The 22,130-nt window shown below is 38.5% G+C and overlaps 2 protein-coding genes across 7 annotated transcripts in view; one reads left to right on the forward strand and one right to left on the reverse strand.

Annotated features, from left to right (window-relative positions):
- Positions 1-56: 56 nt before the first annotated feature.
- hdx (highly divergent homeobox) lies at positions 57-15,162 on the reverse strand. 2 transcript variants are annotated; one of them, XM_077733514.1, is made up of 12 exons: positions 14,969-15,162; positions 9,598-9,668; positions 3,769-3,915; positions 3,494-3,640; positions 2,256-3,398; positions 2,128-2,178; positions 1,568-1,714; positions 1,138-1,339; positions 978-1,054; positions 792-890; positions 563-685; positions 57-492 (listed from the first exon to the last, which is right to left on the reverse strand). In XM_077733514.1, exons 3-12 carry the CDS (start codon positions 3,832-3,834, stop codon positions 238-240), a joined length of 2,310 nt encoding a protein of 769 aa, XP_077589640.1. In that variant the 5' UTR covers positions 3,835-3,915; positions 9,598-9,668; positions 14,969-15,162; the 3' UTR covers positions 57-237. The 2 variants fall into 2 exon arrangements, with proteins under 2 accessions (XP_077589640.1, XP_077589639.1); XM_077733513.1 differs by lacking the exons at positions 9,598-9,668; positions 14,969-15,162 and adding an exon at positions 4,633-4,800.
- LOC144207848 (connector enhancer of kinase suppressor of ras 2) overlaps positions 4,273-22,130 on the forward strand; it is a 36,008-nt gene continuing 18,150 nt past the window's right edge. For 3 of the 5 annotated variants that reach the window (XM_077733506.1, XM_077733510.1, XM_077733507.1), the window contains exons 1-8: positions 5,898-6,216; positions 12,793-12,956; positions 15,784-15,986; positions 16,325-16,412; positions 17,604-17,645; positions 21,226-21,345; positions 21,778-21,837; positions 21,934-22,002. In XM_077733506.1, coding sequence (XP_077589632.1) covers positions 6,153-6,216; positions 12,793-12,956; positions 15,784-15,986; positions 16,325-16,412; positions 17,604-17,645; positions 21,226-21,345; positions 21,778-21,837; positions 21,934-22,002 — 810 coding nt within the window. In that variant the 5' untranslated portion in view covers positions 5,898-6,152. Of the gene's footprint in view, positions 5,099-5,897; positions 6,217-9,925; positions 10,043-12,792; positions 12,957-15,783; positions 15,987-16,324; positions 16,413-17,603; positions 17,646-21,225; positions 21,346-21,777; positions 21,838-21,933; positions 22,003-22,130 lie in introns of those variants that run through there. The other 2 variants (XM_077733509.1, XM_077733508.1) reach the window with 2 other exon arrangements.

A 22,130-nucleotide genomic window follows, 5' to 3' on the forward strand; every position in this document is an offset into this window, starting at 1 on the left:
CAGGAATTAGGAATCAAGTCACAAGCCATTTGTATATTTTGTATTCATTACGATACAAGGCAGTTACTTAAATGCAATAAAAATGAACTGAATGAGCCAAACAGTCATAGTGAAACTTCAATCCACAGGCACCAGGCACATAGTATTTTTAAAATGACGATGAGCTAGTAAATCCTATTTCAAAAATGTTTTGAATAGCATCTGGAAACATTGTGCATAAGAGTTTGGTCATAGTCACTAATGTTGTTGAACTCCTTGCATTTGCTCCTCTGATGCAGAGTGCTCAGTAACTATAATGTAATTGTCTTCTTTAATGTCCATCTGTGGGGGACCTTCAATTGTTAACTTCTGCACGTGTTCAACATTGTGTTTTGTCATGGTAATGTGGCAAGTAGAGGACTTGTCTTCAGACACAACATCAGGCAGAGTTCCTCTGTCCTTGGTCATGTCCAACACCTGGTCCAAAGGCTGAGGTAGAGGGGCAATCAGTTCCTGAACATAGAAAAATAAATACATGTCAAGTTGAGGTCAATATTCAAATGTATCCTATCGTCAAGGGCACCTGCTGTTTCTCCACATCTTTATTTCTCACAGCACACAGCAGCCTCTTTGTGAAGCTTACAAGGTCCAAGTATTTTTGTTTTTCGTTAGCTAGCTCCACCTCCAAGAACTGCACTTCTTCATGCTGAAAGAGTTCAAAATAAAATCCTTCCTTTTAGTAATGTTTACAGTAAGAATTCTTCAGAGACTATAACAAGGACATAGTAAGGCAAATAAGTGTGTGTTCTTACCTTGAATTCAAGCAGACTTTGCATGTGTTCTAAATCCAAGGGCATCATTTCATCCTGATCGTCACCTTGTCCGTCGTCCTCGGCTATTACTTCAACCTTCTATAAAAACATATTACAGTCAAAGTCAGTGCTACACCCATTTAACTGCATAAATGTTTCAAGCCTGAACATAGGAGGGATATGTACCACATTATTAGCCAATTGTGCAGCACTGGTCACATCTGTTCCATTTTCGTCTCTATGGTGCAACTTGATGGTGCTGTCTAGAGGTGAAAGTGCTGAATTAACACTGAGTTACACCATCCAAGAGAGTTCAATAATGATGTGAGTGGAGCAGTGACCTCACCTTCAGATAGGCAGGTAGATGCCTTATCATTCAGGTCATCTCTAAGTTCGGGTGTTCTGAGACACTCTTCGTTAGGGCTAAAATCAACTGGAGAATGAATTCTGGGGGAGCTTGTGTTAGTGAAGCCAGCAGGCCCACCTTGTGCCGTTGGTATTTCAATACACATGACACGGTACTTTCTTCGCATGTTGCTGATCCAGGTCTGTAAACCAGGAACAAAAGAAAAATGCAGTGCACAAAAGTTTAAGCTTAATCTCAATTTAAAAGCATTCATTAGCTCACTTCTTCAAATGATGTTCTTTAATTTTACACACTAGCATTTTATATATACTAGTTGCGCAGTTGGCACTCGCATCTGAAAATATGTCCTGTAGATGGCGTCAAACTCCATTTTTCTTGAGAAGCAGATATTATATATTGGAGTTTTTACCTTAACTATTTCAGGATCCACGTGGAGGTGGTTTGCTGCAGCAGTGATCTTTTCTTTACACAAAGTGCCTAGGCTGGTCATGCCCCTCTCCCAGTAGCGTTTCAGTTGAATGATATCATCATCACTGAATTGAGTCCGATCCTGGAACTAAATCCACAACATACACAAAGATGATAAGCACTATTTATTTTGGAACATTATTACATCACAAAAAATGTTAAGGATGGGTGTGGAGAATTTAAATGCAACCACAGTAAAGTCTAAAAGTAGCATATGTAGTAGTTCAGTGACAGTCAAACCTGAGTACTAATATTTATTATCCAGCTCTCTTTTCCTTCCCTCATTAGATTTTTGTACTTTCGCAAATAGTGGCCACGGGGCATTTTTCAAATGAAGTCATGGAAATAATTTAATTGCAGTGTTTTATTTTTGGTTGCAATGGCAGTAATGGGTTCCTAATGGCCACTATTTGAGGAACTACTATATGCCGGTATACCTAGTAAAGTGTCCATTGAGTGTGTGTTGCATTCTTGTTCTGGAATTGGCAGAATGAGACTCACTGTTCTTTTTCTGGAGCTGCTGACAAAACAAGTGGCAGCACTGGCTGAACTCTATAAACAGAGAAATTATGATTAGATTTAGGGGTTCAATTCAGTTAGATGGGCAACTTTAGAAAATACATTCCTACCTGTGAATTGGCTTCCATAGAAAGCGAGGTTTGAGTGCAGGAATAGTTGCCCTGATGAGTAGAGTTGCTATTGAGCGGGACGTTTGGGGAGCAGGCTGTGGCCAATGAGGGACTCCCTTTCATTACAGATGTTGCCTGCTCCTGATTGTTGATATTCTGAGCAGCCATTAATGCCAGTTCTTCTTCCCTTTGCCACTCATCTTCTTCATCTCCGGTTTCCATAGCAATGGAGAAGTTATAACTGGTATCCAAAGAGTATGAAACAGGCTTCTGAATCTCCTTGACTTTTAAAGTAGAACCTATCACATCCTTTATTTTGATGCCCTCACTTCTTTCTGCTGAGTTGAACACCTGCTGCTTGCGAGGTGTCTGCTCTGAGGTAGAACTCGAGTTTTTAAGAATGAGGGATAAACTAGTTTTCTGGGGACCAGGCGGTGGTGATTGCAAATTGGTCTCCGATTTAGGCTGAAGCTGATTATGGGAATGAGAGGATGACCATGGCTGAGTTAATGACGTTCCAGGTCGAGTCCAGCTGGGAGGTAGGCCTTCTATCCCTGTAGTCAATCCTACATCCCTGAGGGGCAAAGTTGTCTTAATATCTCTTGCAGCAGTGTAGACCAGTGATGTTGAGGGAGATATGAGGGATGGCGGATTCTGGGACGATGGCACCTGCTTTGAGTGAAGAGATGAGGCGCTAGCGTGTGTCCTGCTCTGGATGGCCTGTCTGATTAGGGGGGTGGGAGAGAGTTCAGACTCTGACTGTATAGGTCCTGTGGGTTTTGGCCAGGGACGAGGGTTGGAGTTCAGGGAGTACATACTGGGGTGGATGACGTTATCATTATCGTTGTTCACACTGTTAAGAGGAGATGAAGAAGACGTGGAAGAAGAAGATGATGAGAAAGAAGGAAAGGAGGATGATGATGTGGGAAAAAGGTGTACACGATTATGAATATTCCGCACGGGAGCGAGTTCAGAGGGGGCGAATGCTGCTGCGGAAAGCCCATGATTGGCTAGACCTCCTCCACCTAGTGTGTGATTGGACAACAGTGCCCCAGTAAGTCCGTGAGTAGGTAAGGGATGAGACACGCCTCCATCCTGGTCTCCCTTAGAGGCAATTTTTCGTCTTTTGTTACCGACCCAGGTCTAGTGAGAGAAGATTTAATCAGTAAAATTAAAGATCATCACAGCGAGTGAGTGATATGAAGGCAGAAAAAGGAAATTTGCTTTGTTATGCTCACCCGGACAACGCTGAAATCTAGTTTGGCCTCTTGAGCACATTGCAGTATAAGCTGGAAGCATGCTTTGCTTTGATTTGTCATGCCATTGTCGTAGTAACGTTCCAGGATGATCTGCTGTTCCAATGTGAATACAGACCGCAGGTTCATCTACAAAGTAATCAAAAGCAGTAGTGTAACACAGTAACAGAAGTTTGCAATTAGTAATTACATATTGCAAACACTTTGATATGAAGTTTATCAATGCAATACATTTGCTGACAAAACGGAATACTCACAGTCTGGAAACCACGCCTCTGTGGCCATGAATCCATGTCACTACCGGAGGGAAATGAGGATGCCATGCTGATCACAGCAAAACATCCACAACCTTATGTGGTCCCCATCTTTCTTCACTTACATATTGTCCCAGTGCACCTGACCCACTGTAGGCAAACATAAGAAAAAAACAGAAACGTTAGGGATGAAGGCTTAAAAGTCCTTTCTTCTAGAATAACAAGGAGTATAGTCATCCACAGGGGGTCAAAAGTAGTTGTTGCTATGCGACAATAATGGTTATTTATATCAATAGTAACCGGCAGATCCATTAACGGTAAAATAATAATAATAATAATGATAATGATAAGAAATAACGAGTACAGTAGTGAGCAACTTTGTAAAACCATCTCAGGAGGATTAAGAAAAACATACACACAAATCACATGGGGTTCGATCAACCAATAAGCATCCAGCCGCTTTATTTTGGAAATCTCAGTGCGCATGGCCACTGTCGGCAATGATAAACCAACAGAGATAATTAGCAAAGCCACTTGCATGACGACTGATAAAATAATCCACCGATCTAGACGCGTCTACTTTTAGTTTGGAGCTGACAGGCAGACGGCAAAGAATTCCGGCGATCGGCACAACAGAACACGCGCTTTCAACGTAGTTAGCTTGCAGGCCCAAGCGGCCGTGTACGTAGGCAGACGTGCGTTAGCATTAGCATAGCTTTCCTTAAAGGACAGCCACAGCTAAACTTTTCCTACAAACGCGATCTTTCCCGAGCACCGCATGCCTTTCTAGTGATCCGGGATTCCTGTGGTGAGCGTAAATAGGCTAACAAGAAGCAACTCAAATGGAAAGTGAGATGATGTCCCTACTTGCTGAGTCCAATTCAGACGGAGACCCAAAATTCAAGCAGATTTCTTCCCCACGGTCCCCGTTGCTAGACAATGAAATCAGACTGTCCGATCATCAATTCTAATCATGATTGTGACGTGTTGACGGACATGAGCCAATGGGAACGCGCCATCAAGAGAGCTGAAAACTGAGCAGTCAGGCCCCGCCCCTCGGAAGGAGGACGTGGAACATGCACCATATTGCGTTTATCTTGCTTCCACTAAATAATATTAATAACAATTAAGTCAAGTAATTTATGAAAGCTTGGCGCAAGACAAAACTTTTCTGTTATCATTGCTTTAACATGTGGCACAAGTTTCCTTTTTAGTGCATGCTTCAAGTGTGTGCTTTTTGATTTTATTTTATTATTTATCAATTTTTTATGTTTGTATGTACAAAACAAGATGGACAGCACCAGTGGTGGAACAAAGCAAATCTGGGTCTGAGGTAAGACACAAGTCCGGGATCCCCTAAACCCAAATATTAAGTACTCTATTTTTATAATGTCGCCATGCTGACGTTAAAAAAAGAAACACAAGTACCTGCTGAGGAAAATTTGCTAAATGCACCTTGGAAAAGCAAAGGGATTTAAAAAAAACACAAAAACTAGACATCCCAGGGACTAGTTGCTTGTGATCCCCTCTCCCACCTGGGCCACCTGGAGTCCCTGGTATAAAAGCACCTCCAACACCCCCTACGTGCTACCCATGCGCAGTACATCATATTCTACTCTGCATGATTCCAACTTTTAACCCCCTTAAAATGTGTGTGTATGTAAGTGCTTTTCATAACTGACGCGTTACCCTATGACGTCACCCGCCTCTTAGGTGCACGACAGGGGGCGCTGTACCTCGCAGTTGATCGATAACTTTGAAGTGCAGATGCAAACGACTGCTGCGGATTTCCCCGTAGAAGCATAGCATGTCACAATTTTCTGTTGCAGGCAAGACAAGAAGGCACAAAGTGTCCTGTTGTGTTGTGTACTTTTTTACCCGAAAATCCTTAAAGGATAGTCTAACTCTTCTCTAAACGTAATTCTGAGTCGTTGAAGATCATCTCAAATGTGCGTTGCACCATTCCAGGGTCTTTATTGTGAGAGGTGGCCGTTATGATGCTGCAGCGAGGTGGGTAGGGGGAGAGGAGGGAGGGGGGCGGGGTCGCTCTCATCCATTTGCTCCCACCGAATCCCCTTCTCACATTGCGCGAACTGCTGGCGGGGAGGCACGAGAAAGAAAGAGAGGGAGAGGGGAGGGTAAGGGGGCAGGAAAAAGCGCGTGCGTGCGTGTGTGTTTGTGCGTGCACGTAGATTGCACCACCGCATCCCGTTCATCGTTTCTGCAGGCGTCCATGCTCTGATGGAGGGACTAAAACCGACAACCTTCACTTTACATTGCGAATGATCATCCTGGCGTCACGTCACTCCAGATGTGACTGACAAGTCGTTCTATGTCGCCTGATTTCACTCTTCGGCTGTTTAACGCGGAGGAGAGGCTGTGACATCATGGCTTTGGTGATGGAACCTATAAGTAAATGGACACCAAAGCAAGTGCTGGATTGGATGAAAGGTGAGTTAGGATCTTTTCTCTGCATCGCTAGCACCCGGCCGGCCTGGTATGTGATCTGCCTGAGGATTATGGGGTGGTGGTGGTGGTGGTGGTGGAGGGAGACTCCATGCATGGAACGTCCCTTACTATGAACGAGCGAGTGCTTTTAACTCCAAAGCATATGTGGTGGTACAGTGAGATGAGTTCCCCTCTCTTGTGATATCACATTTGCTGGAGAATGAATGACCCTTGCATGGAAAACCTCCAGAAAGATGCTGCTGGTGCTGATGCGGTTGGAGTAAGCATGCGGTGCTCTCATCAATGAAGGTGGAGGATCTGTCATCTGCTCTTTTCACTGACACGCTCTAGGCTTATATCACCACTCATAGTGTGTATGTGTGCTAGTATGTGTGTGTGGCTATGTGATAGTGTGTTCTGTTTAGCTCACGCCTCTGATTAATGGTGTTAACTGCCCCTCTACACACATGCACACATACACTCAATTCAAACCAACCTCAATTTTCCCATAAAGTCAACCTGTTCACTGACATTCACAAAGGAATTAGATTAACCTTATTCGGCAAGCAGTCAATAAGTGGCTATTAATCATACATCTGTATATCCATGACTGTGGTTTAACTGGTGGAGGGATGCTGGTAGGTGGTATGGATACTCACACACTGATTAGCTGGAGAGAGCAGTGTGGTTGGCATACACTGTGGCAGTCCTATATGGACAGTGAAGGAAAAAAGAGGGGAGGAAATGAGGGTGTCCGCAAACCTGTGTGATCAGACAGATTAAATGTGTGTGTGTGCATGCAGTGTTATTACATTATCTCTAATAGTGGATCGTGATTCGGGATGATGACACGCTGAGAAATGAAATAAATGCAAAGCATTCTCACAATTGTATTTTGCACATTTTGAAAAGAGTACCTGATAGGATCAGTGGCTAACACTGTTAACTCACAGCAAGAGAGCTGCAGGTTGGGAAAATGAGATTTCTAGTCTTTTTTTTGTGTTCATGTTCTGCTGACGTTGTCTGGGTCCTCTCTTTGGTTTCAAGACCCACTTCCCATAGTCCAAAATGTATGTTGGATTAAAGGAATAAGTAGTTTATGATTTAAATGCTGATGAGCTAGGACCAGACCGTGGTATATATTATATTGATCAAGTCAGCAAAAAGGCTTGTATGCTTCCTTGGCCATAACTATTCCATTCATACACGTCCTTTGAAAAGTCACAGTCACTCAATCCATTCTTTCCCCTGTTACACTTTCTCGAACAATATGTCGTCACTTTTATGTGGATGTGACATAGGAGCCATTTCAAGAATATATATATATATATATATATATATATATATATATATATATATATATATATATATATATATATATATATATATATATATATATATATATATATATATATATATATATATATATATATATATATATATATATATATATATATATATATATATATAATGTAAATTAATACTGTTTGTATATAATACTTTATAACCAAACATAATTTAGAGCAGAAAAATAATCTTTAAACATTGAGTGAAACCTGGATAATGGAAATGAGCAACTAGGTCGCTTTACCCCATCACCCCCTTCAGTTTGACATGTCACTCTCCTCTTGTCTTCAGTTTACTGGGTGTTTTTTGCCCTGACATGTTTTCCTTTGGTAAGAATGGTCATATATTGCAATAGCCTCACTACATGCACTATGTAGCTCATGTTTTTAATCCTGTTTTATGTATCACAATTGTTCTTTCTTTCTGTTTATCCCCCATAACCTCTTTTTGTTATGCTGCTACATTCTTTGAGTCAAAAACTAATTAATTTTTCGCTTTTGCTCAGCATGTTTTCAGACTGGCATAGATTGAGGGTTCAATCCCGTGTTGGTTTTGATTTTTCTGTCAAAGTATTTTGTCCTTAAGCAATATACTGGATTTGAATGACAAGATTTAGGTAGTTCATATTCCATTTATCTATCAATAATTAGGTATTTTTCCAAGAAAGTGAGCCATTTTTACACAGGAATGATAATTTCATCCACATTTTTAGCTTTGTACTTTTTTTTAGGATTTTTTTTTGTTCTGCAAGGTTAATCTATTAAGGCAGAAAACCAGACTTGGTGTGCAGCTGAAAGACTTCAAGCAGCAAAACGCAGGCAAAGCTCATAGAAAGATGACTCATCAGCATTTATTTTGAACACCCACACCGGAGGAGTTTCCTCTGTGTGTACAGTATTTGTGTTTGACTGAAATGGAATGTGCCAGGTTGTGTTCCAAAGATCACTCAATGCACCAATGCTGCTAATTTGTCCCATTTTATTTTAACCGGAATAGGACATTATTATTATTATTATTTTTATTAAGATAAAACAAATGTGTCTAAACTTATAATTTGAAAAGGGAATTGATTTGTTGATTAAAACATGACAAAAATGCTTCAATCTGACTGACTTTCCATTTAAAGAAAGTCATTAAAGCAATGTAATGTAACGCAAAGAGATAGTCAACCATTCATACTCACAATTACTCACCCACTAATTGGGAATCAACTTTACTCTACTCACACCAAAGTCAGGCGAATGAACCTATTCAGTGTACACAATTATAAGCCAAAAAATGGTAATGTCTCCATCACACCTATGCATAATTATTTTTCCAAACATTATCCTTAAATCTCCCAATAATGCATTGGGTGAACCCCAATACAAGGCATATAACAAGTACAGACAACTACAAGTGAGGAATACACACAGTTCCTATACTGGGTAAACAATGAATATAGCTCACAACATGAATTGCACTAAAATAGGTTTGCATTATCACATCATGTGATGCTTTTATATATAATTGCAGTACATTTTCTCAGGACTTTTTTTCCTATTTAGTTGAACTTCATTTACGCATTCATGAATACCCACGCATCCATATACACACAAACTACAGAGTACGGGCTTTAAGTGGGGCATTGGTAACCATGGAAACCAAATCTGATCTTGTTGGAGTCACAACACGTCATAAGACGGAGCGACTGAAACCACACACAGATGTCCACCACATATGCCTGGATTACATATATTGATACAGAGTATGACACGTATGAATTTAGAACTGCTAACGAATAAATAAACAGAACAGAGAGAGAGAGAGGATCAAGAAATTTAGAAATGGTGAAAGCGTGCTGCAAATTGAAAAAGCTTCTCTGAGATGGGGGGAGAGGAAATGAGGGCATGATGGAGAAATGGGGAGAACACAGTTGATGGCTGTACTGTGCATAGAATGAAAGATGCAGTGGGCATCATATCAAAGTAACAGCTCTATCCGGACATTGACACAGAGGGTCCTGTGTTTGTGTGTGAGTGTGTTTTCGTTTTGCACCTGTTGTTCCGGGAGCAGCACTTTACCAATCCAGCTTGATTTTATACGAACACCATTTGGTCTGTCTTGATCTAATAAGAAAAAAGAGAGAACAAAGCTAAAAAAAAATGAAAAGGTCAATATCTCCCCACTGTGTTTTTTTTTATTATTATTATTTTGCCTATTCTGGTGTCAACATTAATTAACTCATCTAAAATCTGTTTCCCTTGTAGGAAGGGTTGGGCAAACTGGTCCTGGAGGGCCAATGTGGGTGCAGGTTTTTGTTCCAACCCATTCAGCACAGACACTTTAACCAATGAGATTTCTGCAGAAAACAAGAAGCACCTGACTGCCATCCACTGATTGCACTTGTAGGATATCAGATTGAGGAAAAGGAGTTGGAATAATAACATGCACCCATTTGTGGAATAGTTTGCCCACCCTTACCTTATAGAAACCACCTTAGGTAAGAATTAAACAAACGACTTCCAACTTAGACTGCTTTGGTTTTGGAAGGGTAACAGCTAATCTCTACCAACTATATTTATTCTTCCTTATTTTCTGATAATGTCCTCACCTCAGAGAGCAACTGGAATTAGACTTTCCCCTCAATTGAAGGATTTCACTGAATAACATGACTCATTTCTAACATGATTTTTGTATAAATATGAATGCTTCCACCGTAGAAGAGCCATCATTTCAGATTGCATCAAAAGTCAGTCAGCAAGCTGTGTTTTTAGAGAGCAGGCTGAAGTGCATTTCAAAGCTCACATACAGATGGACTAAAATGCCACCTTCTTAAGAATATTCTGCACGATGTGATGAATATTTCACGGTAGGGACATTTTAGTGAGTTTTGAGACGCTTCATTTTTACTTGCACTTTCTCCTGTTGAAAACTAAAAGATAGAGTGTGAAGCTATAAGAGAGAATCCAGCGCTGCCTGTCGCTGCTCTTTGCACGAGTTCCACACTAACCCTAGCCTGGTCTCAAAGGAAAAGCTAAAAACAGATTTGACGTTCTGGTTTGAAAAATGTTAATGGGCAGGTCACATATGCTCATCTGTTACTTCTACTAGTGGAAGCCATGTTGCTCTTTTAAACAGTGCTATTTATTGTCTTTTTATTTCAACTCAGTGCCAATAAACAAAGCAGTATTTATATTTTTGCTTAATATTAAGGTCATCTAACTATACTGAAAGGGTTCCATATTACTAGTGATTTAATTTAGGGAGAATAATTTAGTTAGTTTTATCCAGAAAGTTACCTACATAGAGTAAAAAACAACAATGTAAAAAAACCTACAACACAAAATAAAGATAACGAACAACTTGAAAAATAACTAAAAAATAACAAGACATTCCAAAATAGACAGATGAATTAAAAAAAATATTTTAAAAAAAGTATTTATTCCCATGCGACCGCCTACTAAGAAAGAGATTGTACAACATGGCCAGTAGGCCACATTTCATTAATGGAATATAAAATAACAAATATGTCTCTCTTATATGGTAATGTTTGGAGTCATGAGTTTATATTCCTCGTTACTTGCTGCAGGGTCTGCACTTCCACCATCCTTTTAGTGTGGCTGTATCTGCTCGCTTGCATTGCTGCCGGCTGCATGAAGAAATCTGCTCATGCAGTCAACTTGCAGATATCTCTGCCACTATTGGCCATGATTTATTGGAATACACTGGGCTATTTCTGCACCGCAGTAAATAATCTAAAAGATATCCATTTGAAATGGAATCCTGCATGGTATGCATTCTATTTTTTTTTACAAGCTAAAGATATATAATGTCAATCAAATGATAAAGCACTGTTTTTTTTATGCAATAATACCTTTTTTGGGACATTAAGATTATTAATTTACACAGTTTTGGGGAATAATATATTTGTTTCTCGTAGTTCACTTCAATGTACACACTCAGAAAGTGCTGGGTTTTTATTTAAAGGAAACAAACAAAATCATATACTTATGATAAAACTTTTTTTATAAGGTTGTCACTTCAGTGTGCAGTTTCTCTAAATTTAACCTTTATATGGGTGAAGCTACTATCTTTTTTTCATAAAGGATGGTGCCGTGTCAGCAACTATTAAATCATTTTGAAGCTTGGAAAGATAAATCTTTAGGATTACATGTACATAATATATGCTGGTTGAATATTATTATTAATTAATTTTTGTATTGGAAGATATGTTGCAATTACCATTAACTAGGCGCCTTTTGTGCTGTAAGCTATGCTGACAATAGACATTTCATATGTAGCTTTCATGAACAAAAAAAATGATGTTATCATCTTGTATCTTTCATAAAATAATATCAGATTGTCACCTCCGAGGCAGACAAAATGAATCATATTGAATTCAATTACTGTAGACTGCGTAGACACGTGTAAGATTAAAATTCACCCTGCATGTAACAAGATTGTGATTCTTTTAGAACAACACTTGGATTATATTTTGCTGTCTGTGTCCCCATGATATTCTTGTTGCGAGATTCCTAACACTCATTTTTGCTATTAGTGTGTGTGTGTGTGTGTGTGCTGATTGTGTGAAGGTGCTACCACACTGTCTGTGTCGTTCTCGTTTCCCTGGGGCATCAGTGTTTTCCTCACGACTCCACTCAGTTTTATCAACATGCCACATGCTCCACAGAAAGCCAATCCAAGAATAACAATAGCAATAAATGTTCTGTAACTGCCATGTTTGAAGCAAATATCCACAGGCGGACTCTAGTGCAAGGCTATAGTGCTTTATAATGTGCTCTCTCTTGCTTTTTCGCCTAATGTGCTCAGATTTTTTTTCATTGGGTCTGTAGGGGAGGCGTTCTTTTTTGCTGACTTTGCTAATAAAAACCCTGAGGCTCTGAACTGATCGATGGTATCCCCAGACCACATCTATATACTGCATGGCAAGTGGCCATAGCTTAACAGCAAAAAGAGGAAAAAGGGCAATATGTTGCTTCTAAATTTTGATGCAGATTTGGGACATCATCTTAATTGAATAAATTGTAATTTTAAATCGTAAAATAAAAGTGAAACAATTAGAAAACTGCAGCAACTTGGTTGGTTTGTGTGATTCAACATTTTGTGAATATAAAATATATGGAGACATTTTCTTGATTTATGGTTTGTGTTCATCAGCCAAAAATATTATTGTATTTGTCACCTATGTTTCATTTTGATGCATTTTCTAACAATTTTTTTTTTACTTAGGTCTGGATGACTGCCTCCAGCAATATGTGAAGAGTTTCGAGCGGGAGCAAATGGGCGGGGAGCAACTTCTACATATCACCCATCAGGAGCTGGAGGAGTTGGGGGTTACAAGAATAGGACATCAGGAGCTCATCCTAGAAGCAGTTGATCTCCTCTGTGCCCTGGTCAGTCACACACACTGCATGAAAAAAATTTCTAACCAGTTTTTTGTATTGGTTATGAAATGGTTAAGTTATTTTCGACCTGATTTGTATGTCTTGACAGGCAGCCGATTTAGTGGCCCTGCTTGGGATTAGAGAATTTAAGGGGAATTAGGTGCTACCCTCCAAGAGATGGAATGAGTAAAGTGAATGGGGAGGTGTGAGAGGGAAAAGGAAATAGTGTATGTGGAAGAAAAAAAAAGAAGCATGATTCACCTTATCTCTTAGACACACATTGCTGGATTTGCCAAGGTTGTTTGAATGTGTGTGCACGTGTGCACACGTCTGCATGCTTATGGCTGTTAATCATCTTCAAATTTCATAACATGGTAAGAAGGCATCTGTGTCTATGCACACATACAAAATTCAGCATCACTTCACCTAATTCCTTGGCTAACTCGAGCCAAAATTCGATATTTGGAGACCAAGTTATGGTCAACCAAAAAATATTTCGCTATATTTGAAGCAATGTTTGTGCTATTGTAGGATCGCTTCATTCTAATTCCTTAAATCTAGGTGAAGGATTTTAAATACAAAGCTTAATCCCAAAATGTAACCATCTCTGTAAATCTGACATTTTTTATGTTAATCTTAAAGAAGTTATCTCATTACCTGCCATTGATGGCCAATTAAATCCAGGAAACTTTTCCCTCTGTTTTATATCTCGTACTTATTTGTTGAAGAAAATCATTCAGTGCCAATATGTATTGCTCGTGATACATAGGGTTGTGAACTGGAATGAATAGAGCAAAAAATGGATGTGAGTGAAAAGAAAAAACGACGACCGTAGAGTAATTTGTATATCAAAAATAACGTCTGATTGTGGTTACATAGCAATGATTAAATTCCAGCATGGAAAAAGGCTTTACCGCACACTGCTGCTATGGTAACCAGATCGACATGAAGGTAGTGGGGGTCTGCTCTAATGGCATCGCCCTTGTATTGTATTGATTGACACACAGAGGCACATAGGCACGCTCAAATTCTTTTTCTCTTCTTTAAAGCCAAACACATACACAAAATCTTGTTTTTAATTTTCTTCTTTGTTGGTGCACTAGGTCCCCAGGAGGGAGACACAAGTGCCATACTGAATCATAGGAAAGCCTAATTGGAGCGTGTACAAACACACATTTCAAATTCACATGTACATTCCCATTTTCATACACTAGATTATAAACAGCATAACATATGCATGACCCAAATACAGCATGATGCATAGCGAGTTGCTCCCTATTCCTTATTTTCTGCTTCTTTAGCTTCTATAATTTGCTCGTTCACTTCTCTTGCTGCCACTGTTCCACTCTCTCCATTGTGTAGTCACTGTGATCGTGACTGTGTTAAATAGAACTACAGGCAGAGTGGGAATAGATTGTACTTTTCTGTATATAAGCGTACACAGTCGTTGTGTCAGCAGGAATCAGCATCTTTTTTGGGAAAGATGTTTACAGAGGTGCCTTGGATGAGTGTGTATAACGCGACTCAATGGATCTGACTGTTTATTTACAAAGGTTGAAGTACAGGGTTAAGATGTATAATTGGCTACATAACCCTGTAGTCATAAATGAGGGTCTTTTCATAAAAGACAATGTAAAATTGTTGAAGAGAGCTAATGGACTGGCCAGTAATAATTTTCTGCTACAGTGAGAGAGGTATTCATTTCTTGATCTATAAGATTATTGTTGTGATAGGTTAGTACATGATTTTATGGCTTTAGTGGTTATTATGCAGCATAGTTATGACATTTTGGTTTACTTTACTGCTGTAACAAATGCTTGTATTCCCTCATTGGTCACATTTTTATAAAACATGTCTAAATATCTATTCAGCCACTTTTCTGTATTCTCCCAAGATATTTTTGAAGGATATAAATTAAGTTGGGAGGATTGCTAAGAAAAAAAGCAGATTGGTCTGGCCACACTGTATTTATATCACAGTGATACAAACAAAAGAAAACTTAAACAAGAATATATAGATACCTTTGGAGGCTGTTGGCTCCAGTCATCGACTCTTCTCATGCATTTTCCTTACAGAGCCGATGCAAACGGTTGGGTCTGTAAAACAGCTTCAGGAACAGGCACAGAAAGAGTGAGGCCAATTTAAAGAAAAAAGGTTTATTACTAGACTACAGATTGGGGGAGAGCTCTAACAGTTGTGAACCGCACAGCCTGTTGTCCTTGGAACTCTCTTTGAATGAACAGTGGTTGGGTCTTGCATATATGCGGACAGAGCACCGTCTCCATGACAACGACCAAACTTGCAGGGCAAAGTTTGATTAATCAGTGTCAAGTCTCTGACAATGATCAAACTTTGAGCAAAGTCTGATTAATCATTGTCAGGTCTCCATGACAACGGTTAAACTTTGGGCAAAGTCTGGTTAATCAGTGTCAAGTCTCTGACTAAGATGGTTTTATTCTTACAAATATTGATACAATATGAACAAGCAATTGCAAAGCGACTTTGTCATCTTATCTTACAATTTTATCTTTCACAAGCTTTGCTGATTTTTTTTCATGGATAAGTTCTATTGTAAAAATAATAGTAATAATAATAATAATAAATGAACTACAAACGTAGGGCAATTATACTTCCTTGGTGCTTTCTCGGCTGAATCTCACATTAAATTGAGAAGAAAAAAATAATTTTGGTTGCAAAAGCTTACCAATTTTTGATTTTAATGAACCTTGAATTATGAATTGAGGGATTATTTAGAACATAATGAAAAGAAGTTGCAATGCCTCGCACACTGCTCATACACATTTAATAAGATCCAAAATGATTTCGTCCCCTCCAGAATTACGGCTTAGAAACGGAAAACCTCCGGACTCTGTCTCACAAGCTCAATGCTTCGGCCAAGAACCTTCAGAACTTCATCCTTGGCAGACGGAGGGGAGGACATTATGATGGAAGAGCTTCCCGAAGGCTACCCAATGATTTCCTCACATCAGTGGTGGATTTGATTGGTGCGGCGAAAAACTTACTTGCCTGGCTCGACAGGTGTGAACGACACTCACCAATGAATTTGTGGAGTGATTGTATTTTCATTTTTATCATTTTCAGTTCAGAAATGAGATAAAAAACATATTAAAAGGATAAAATATTAAAAAATATAAAAAAAATACTGCTGCAGAGTTAAAACCTTACAGGATTTTTGTAGTTGAGGGACCACAATAAATGAAGAAATAAAAAAAAATCAGGCATGCAGCATGCTGGTTTTGATCCTGAAACAAATATTATTGTTTGTGCTGATTCTTTGCTACTGAGTATTTGAGAGAGGAAAAATATATTTACCTTTTTTCTTTTACCAAATCTCACAGTTTTTTCTTTGATTCCAGGTCTCCATTCGCCAGTGTGACAGAGTATTCATTACTGAAGAACAATATCGTGCAGCTATGCCTAGAATTAACTACAATTGTACAACAGGTGACTTTACACTCATACCCATACATGGGTTTAGGTAATATTCCTTCACACACATCCACCGTTGAATTCTTCCTTCTCACGCCGTAACAATCATTAACAATCAAGTCAAAATAAGACTTTTTAGGGTCAAATTTCTCAAACAACAATTCACAGTTTACAGAGCATGCAGCATGACATTTAAGAGATTACTCCATGCATATCAACAATACAGTTGAAATGCCAGGGAACATTTGATTTGTTGTCTGTGTCATCAAGGCTAGGCACTGCAAGGGAGCAAGGACAACCATTTGTGTAGGTTATCTACACAACAAGTTTAGTTTATATAATATCTTCAATGTATTTTTTTTTTTAAATCAAAGGGGCTGCTGTAATTTCATAAAACTCTAAATTACACATGGATGTGAAAGCCATAATTTTAGCTAGAAGGCTAGGTTATATCTGTAGTATTGTATTCCTAATGTAAAAGAAAAGTAATAAAATACATCAGGGCCTTCTAGGCTGATGGGACAATCATGCTCTATCAGAGATGCTCTCCCCATTTTCTTCCATAATGCAGATTTCTAACATTTACAATTGTCCCTTTTTCTAAGAATGATTGCTAGTGGAACCATCTTATTGTTTGAATGGAGACTTTATATATATTCTTCCATTCACTGTAGATACTTAAAGATCTTGTTTGGAGTTGGTGCCCAAAGTTACTCATGGTGCCTTGCAGATAAGACAAAGCCACACTAATATGAGCCATAGTACCAGGATAGCAGAGAAGACCCTGCTAGTCCACAATGGTCCAAATGGACTTATCGCTGCCAGTGTGCAGTGATACACACAATGGGGGTAAAACAGCCTGTACTAATGGATCAGGAAGATGTATTCGCTACTGCCGTGTGGGTCTGGTAGGGTCTGTTGGCTGCTTTCCCAGAAATAGATGAACAATCAGCAATTGTTAAATACCAGGTCTGTCAGGTTCACACATTGGAATTGATAGTATTCCAAATGCTAAAGAGACTTCTCTCTGCCTACCATTGAGCCATATGCATATTCTGGGTGTCTAAAAATAGAAATAGTACTTTCTAGTGAAATAGCATGTATCTCCATTGATTTTGATCCTATCATTGCTCCAAATTTCCTTATATTTGGTACAGAATGGTAGCTTCAGGAGCTAAAATCAATGTTTTTTTCCTCTTTTCACAGGATTGCACTGTATATGAGACAGAGAACAAGATTTTGCATGTGGTAAGTTTATTCACCAGACAACACTTTTTTTCCCCAAAACGCCATTAAAACCATAGAGACACCATATTTCAATTTGCATTTATGTTTAAATATAGCATTAAGCTTTTTAATGCCAAAAAATCTTAAATTTATTTGACACCTAAATAGACTCACTGTGCAGCTGTATGTTTCCTAATGTAACGGATGACAAGAGTATTTTGCAAATTTGATGTTTATTTTGGATGACAAAGCTTGTAGACTTTAAAACACTAAGACTAAGTGTTGTTTTACCTGTGTTAAATAGTCAGTAGCAATTGCCTGGTTGTTGAATGAGGGAACTTTCTTATTACATTCATGGTTATGGTTTAATTTTACCTCAATTGTGACAGAGCTATCTGACTCCTTACTGACAGTGGATGCAGGTTCATGCCCCTTTCTACACACTGTATACACCAGGACACATGCACACACACTCCAGGGGTGACAGACTAAGAGCTACATATGACTCTCGGTTATGAGTGGGAGGTTTATGCATGAAATTGGAAGACGGCATGAAAGAGGAAAGAGGGGGAGGTGTTTATAGGCGCTGCATTCTGATACCTTTTACTAAAAATGACATAAAGCTGGGGTGAAGTGACATAGCCCACTAAACTCTTCCCTTGACATAAACCTATGAAGAAAGGAACATGGGGGACATTGCAGATAGAAAGAAAATATTAAAATAATGCAATAAATATGACTTAAAAAATAGTTAAAAAATACATGTAAAGATGTTTTAATTACTGCATGACACCACCTTTAATTTGTCTTGAATAGTGGGAGAAAATATTCAATCTGTAATTATGTTTTTTTTTATTCTAGCTGTCAGCCTCAACATCTGTTCTTATTGGGAAAACATTTGTATATACTCATTACAACAGATGGTTTACCGAAGTGAACTCCACACTGAGTGAGGCCACATTTGAACAGTCACGCACCAATTGCAAATATAGCATGAGGTTGATTTCTGTAGTACATACCATTTGACTGACAGTAAGAATTTGCTGTAAATCCACAAGATTCTTCAATTATTTATTCTAGTTCAATTTTGTTTTCATGCTATGTTGTTCTTTGTCATACCCAAACACACAACTAGTCAAAACAGATTTTTTCATTCCATTTAAAAGTTGGAATCCACAGAGACTTGGTGTGCCAAGACAAGATCAGATTTGACAAGTGACTTAATTTAAATGATGAAATAAAATAATTTACAAAAGCTGTAAGAATATTTTTGTTTAAATTCAAAATTACCAGTACCCTGCCAAAATCACCTAACTTGATGTAGACCTTTGCTGAATGTGGAAATCAAGCCCAAAATTTGAAACTGCTAGCCAGTTGGTGGCTTGCTTGTTTTAGTTGTTTTAGGTAATTCGCTATCGGTCCTGATTGTAGATATCTCTATATTTTTCTGTGGATTTTGCTTGTCTTTGGGCAGAATTTTATTGTCAAAACAAATAAGAATCAGAATTTCAAATCAAAATGCATGATCTACAACTGGAGGTGAGTGCATATTATAATACAATATGAGACAGTGAGCTTCCTACTCTCATATGGTTCAGTCTTAAGCTCCGGTCAGCCCTTGTGTAGTGTGACTTGTACATTTGTCAGCTTCTCCTCAATAATGCAAAACTCATTGTTCCTTTGCTCTGCTGTAGACTACAGCCTACAGCAATCAGATGGACAAAGATTTTGTGTATGGGAGGGAGAACGTAGCGCTCAAGTCTTGCGCCTGATGGAGCAGAAGTGTGTATAAGTGTATGTGTTTTTATGTGCATTCATGCATAAGGATGAGTACTATTACGTAACGCTGCCCTAGTTGTGTTTTTCTCCTTTTCTCTATATTTCTACACTGGATTCTCACTTTTTACCTTTTGCCCTTTTTGTGCCTTTCCTCTACCGTCCTCATTTTTTCTCACTCATTGTGATTGTGATGAGCCACATATGCACAATGTATACACTGATGATGATGGCGATGCCTGTGTATGTTAGATGCAAGAATAGGGAAGAGAGTTAGGGAGGAGGGTGAAACCATGAAGCCAGAGATTAATCCATTTGGCAGTGTACTATGTCTGGCTTTCTATTTGACTGCGCTTAAATCTCACGCCAGCGAAGCACATAAGTGAACTTCTCCGTAACCTGTGTTCAGATTGTCCAGAGGCGTGTCAGATCAAGGTGGGGTGTGTCAGTGCAAGGCAAGTAGCAATTTCACTCTGGTGATTTGCCTTTTTGTGTCTTGTTCCTTGTTAATCCCAGGTCAGGACTCTTAGTCTGATGATCACAGAAGAGGACAAGGAGAGCCGTGACATTATACTTTGTTTCAGTTTGTAGTTGGAGGCCATTAAAGATCCACAAGCATAAAACCATACACTTAGAAATTAGACCCTGAATTTTGGAACACAAACTATTACTTTTTTCCTCTGATTTGAATCTTATGTTTATAATCCAGAATGGATTATATTGGTATATGGATTTTTAAAAGTTAATAAATTCTTTTAGTTCGATTATCCCTATTGACCACTGAAGTTTAAAATAAAATATATATTTTTTGCAAAATCTTGTGGTTGCATTTCATAATGAGGGCCACAATCTAGTCCAAATAATAATATAAAACTAAAAATTCCCTTTTTGCTTTACTCTGTCATTTTTATTTCATGTTGTGTAGAGAAAAGATTCCAAATGCAGCAATTTTATGTAATTCACCCAAAAGAAGTGACACGACTCCAACTGAGATAGCCAAAAATAGCAAAACCATTATCTCTACTTTTTCTATCATGAACGAATCAGAGATACATGGCTATCAAATGTGTTTGAGTACCTCTCTGTGTGTATTCATGTGTTTAGCTGCATATGTGTGTTGCTGAGATCTGCTCTCTTCGTTCCAGAGCTATAATCCTGTAATTGCTCATTAAGATTGAGATCAGAAGATTATTTTATGTAGGGGTTATCGGTGTGTGCACTGCAAGGCATCGTGCAACACCACTTAATGTGAATATCAATTTTATTTGAAGCCTTTTTAACTTTCATATCAGGATTCTAGCTTGTGTGTGTGGATGTTTGTCACCAAGCTTATGGGGAAAGGGAAAAATACATGTGTGAACCCATTTGCAGTCAGTCAGAAAAGATTAGAAAGCACTGATGTGGCTGATAATTTATTCAGGAACGCATGACCTAACACATAAATAGTCCCCTATACAGTCAATGTTTATTTAGGACACAAGCAAAGAAAATGACTTTCATTTTTCAATGTGTTTGTACAGCATGCCAAAAATGGCATTCAGATTTAACTGTCTATTACTCATGCATCTTTTGAGTTGTCTATTTTTGATCGGTGTTCCTTCAAATGATCACATTTGTATATATATAAAACATGAGGATGGCTTGTTGTAGAGGTATATTAGGATTGGCTATTCATGGTGTTGACTGTTCTGAGAAACTTTTGTAGGCATGCCCATGGATACATAGGAAACATTTGTGTGTTGAAATGTTAAAGCAGTGGCATGGAACAAAAAAAAAAATCCAATTCATTTGGCTTGTTCTTCTCTCATTGTGTCACTATCTTTAGTGTAAGACCTTAGCGGGAATATGCGACCACATCATCTCTTTGTCATCGGATTCACTGGTTTCTCAGTCTGCCCATCTTGAAGTTGTCCACCTGACAAGCATCATGCCCAGTGAAGGCTTGGTAAGAAACACAAATATTGCCCATTGTATCATATAATAAACAAGTTATTAACAGAACTTTTGGAAGGAGATCATAGCAAAGACAGCTGGTTCACGGTCTACTCATGGAAAAGGACTACTACTACTAATAACTGTAATTTATAACTTTGAAGGCTTGCTGGACAGATATTTATAACATAGGCAGGGAAGGACTTATAACATTAGCACTGGGTCGAACTTTATTTTTTCTTTAAAGTCCCAAGCCAGTCTTAGAAGATTTTTTAGATAAATGGATGACAACTTTAAGGAGAACCCAAAATAGAAGAATGTGACTAATGTATAAATCAAACCCAGTTGGGACAAAGAACAATTTTTGGAAAATGTTTTCATAACTATAAATATGGAGTTGACATTGAATTTCAAATGACCTAACCTCCCTTGATTTTCCTTACAGGGAATGTACATTAAATCAACATATGATGGACTTCATGTTATTACCGGGACCACAGAAAATGTAAGTTTGATCATAATTCAAATATATAAAGACTGTTTTCTGATTTGATCTATTCTAACAGTTTATTCTACCTTAATTCCCTTTCTCTCGCTGCAGTCTCCGGCAGATCAGTGCAAAAAGATACATGCAGGGGATGAAGTCATCCAAGTCAACCATCAGACAGTGGTAAGTCCAATGAGTCTACATCAACACTAATACCCAACCAAAAACTAAAAAGAATTCCTCCCATGTTTTTTCCTGTCAAATCCTACTGCACATAAGTGGTTGTTGTCCATTCAAAGTGACTATAACCC

Source organism: Stigmatopora nigra, chromosome 14 (genome assembly GCF_051989575.1).
Source record: "Stigmatopora nigra isolate UIUO_SnigA chromosome 14, RoL_Snig_1.1, whole genome shotgun sequence".
In the NCBI taxonomy this organism is placed as follows: domain Eukaryota; kingdom Metazoa; phylum Chordata; class Actinopteri; order Syngnathiformes; family Syngnathidae; genus Stigmatopora; species Stigmatopora nigra.

Coding starts and splice junctions, on each gene's coding strand:
- hdx (XM_077733514.1), bottom strand. CDS start 3,834: ATGGCATCCTCATTTCCCTCCGGTAGTGACATGGATTCATGGCCACAG. Junction 3,641..3,768: donor AGAGGCGTGGTTTCCAGACT/GTGAGTATTCCG, acceptor ATTACTTTGTAG/ATGAACCTGCGGTCTGTATT. Junction 891..977: donor CACAATTGGCTAATAATGTG/GTACATATCCCT, acceptor ATGTTTTTATAG/AAGGTTGAAGTAATAGCCGA.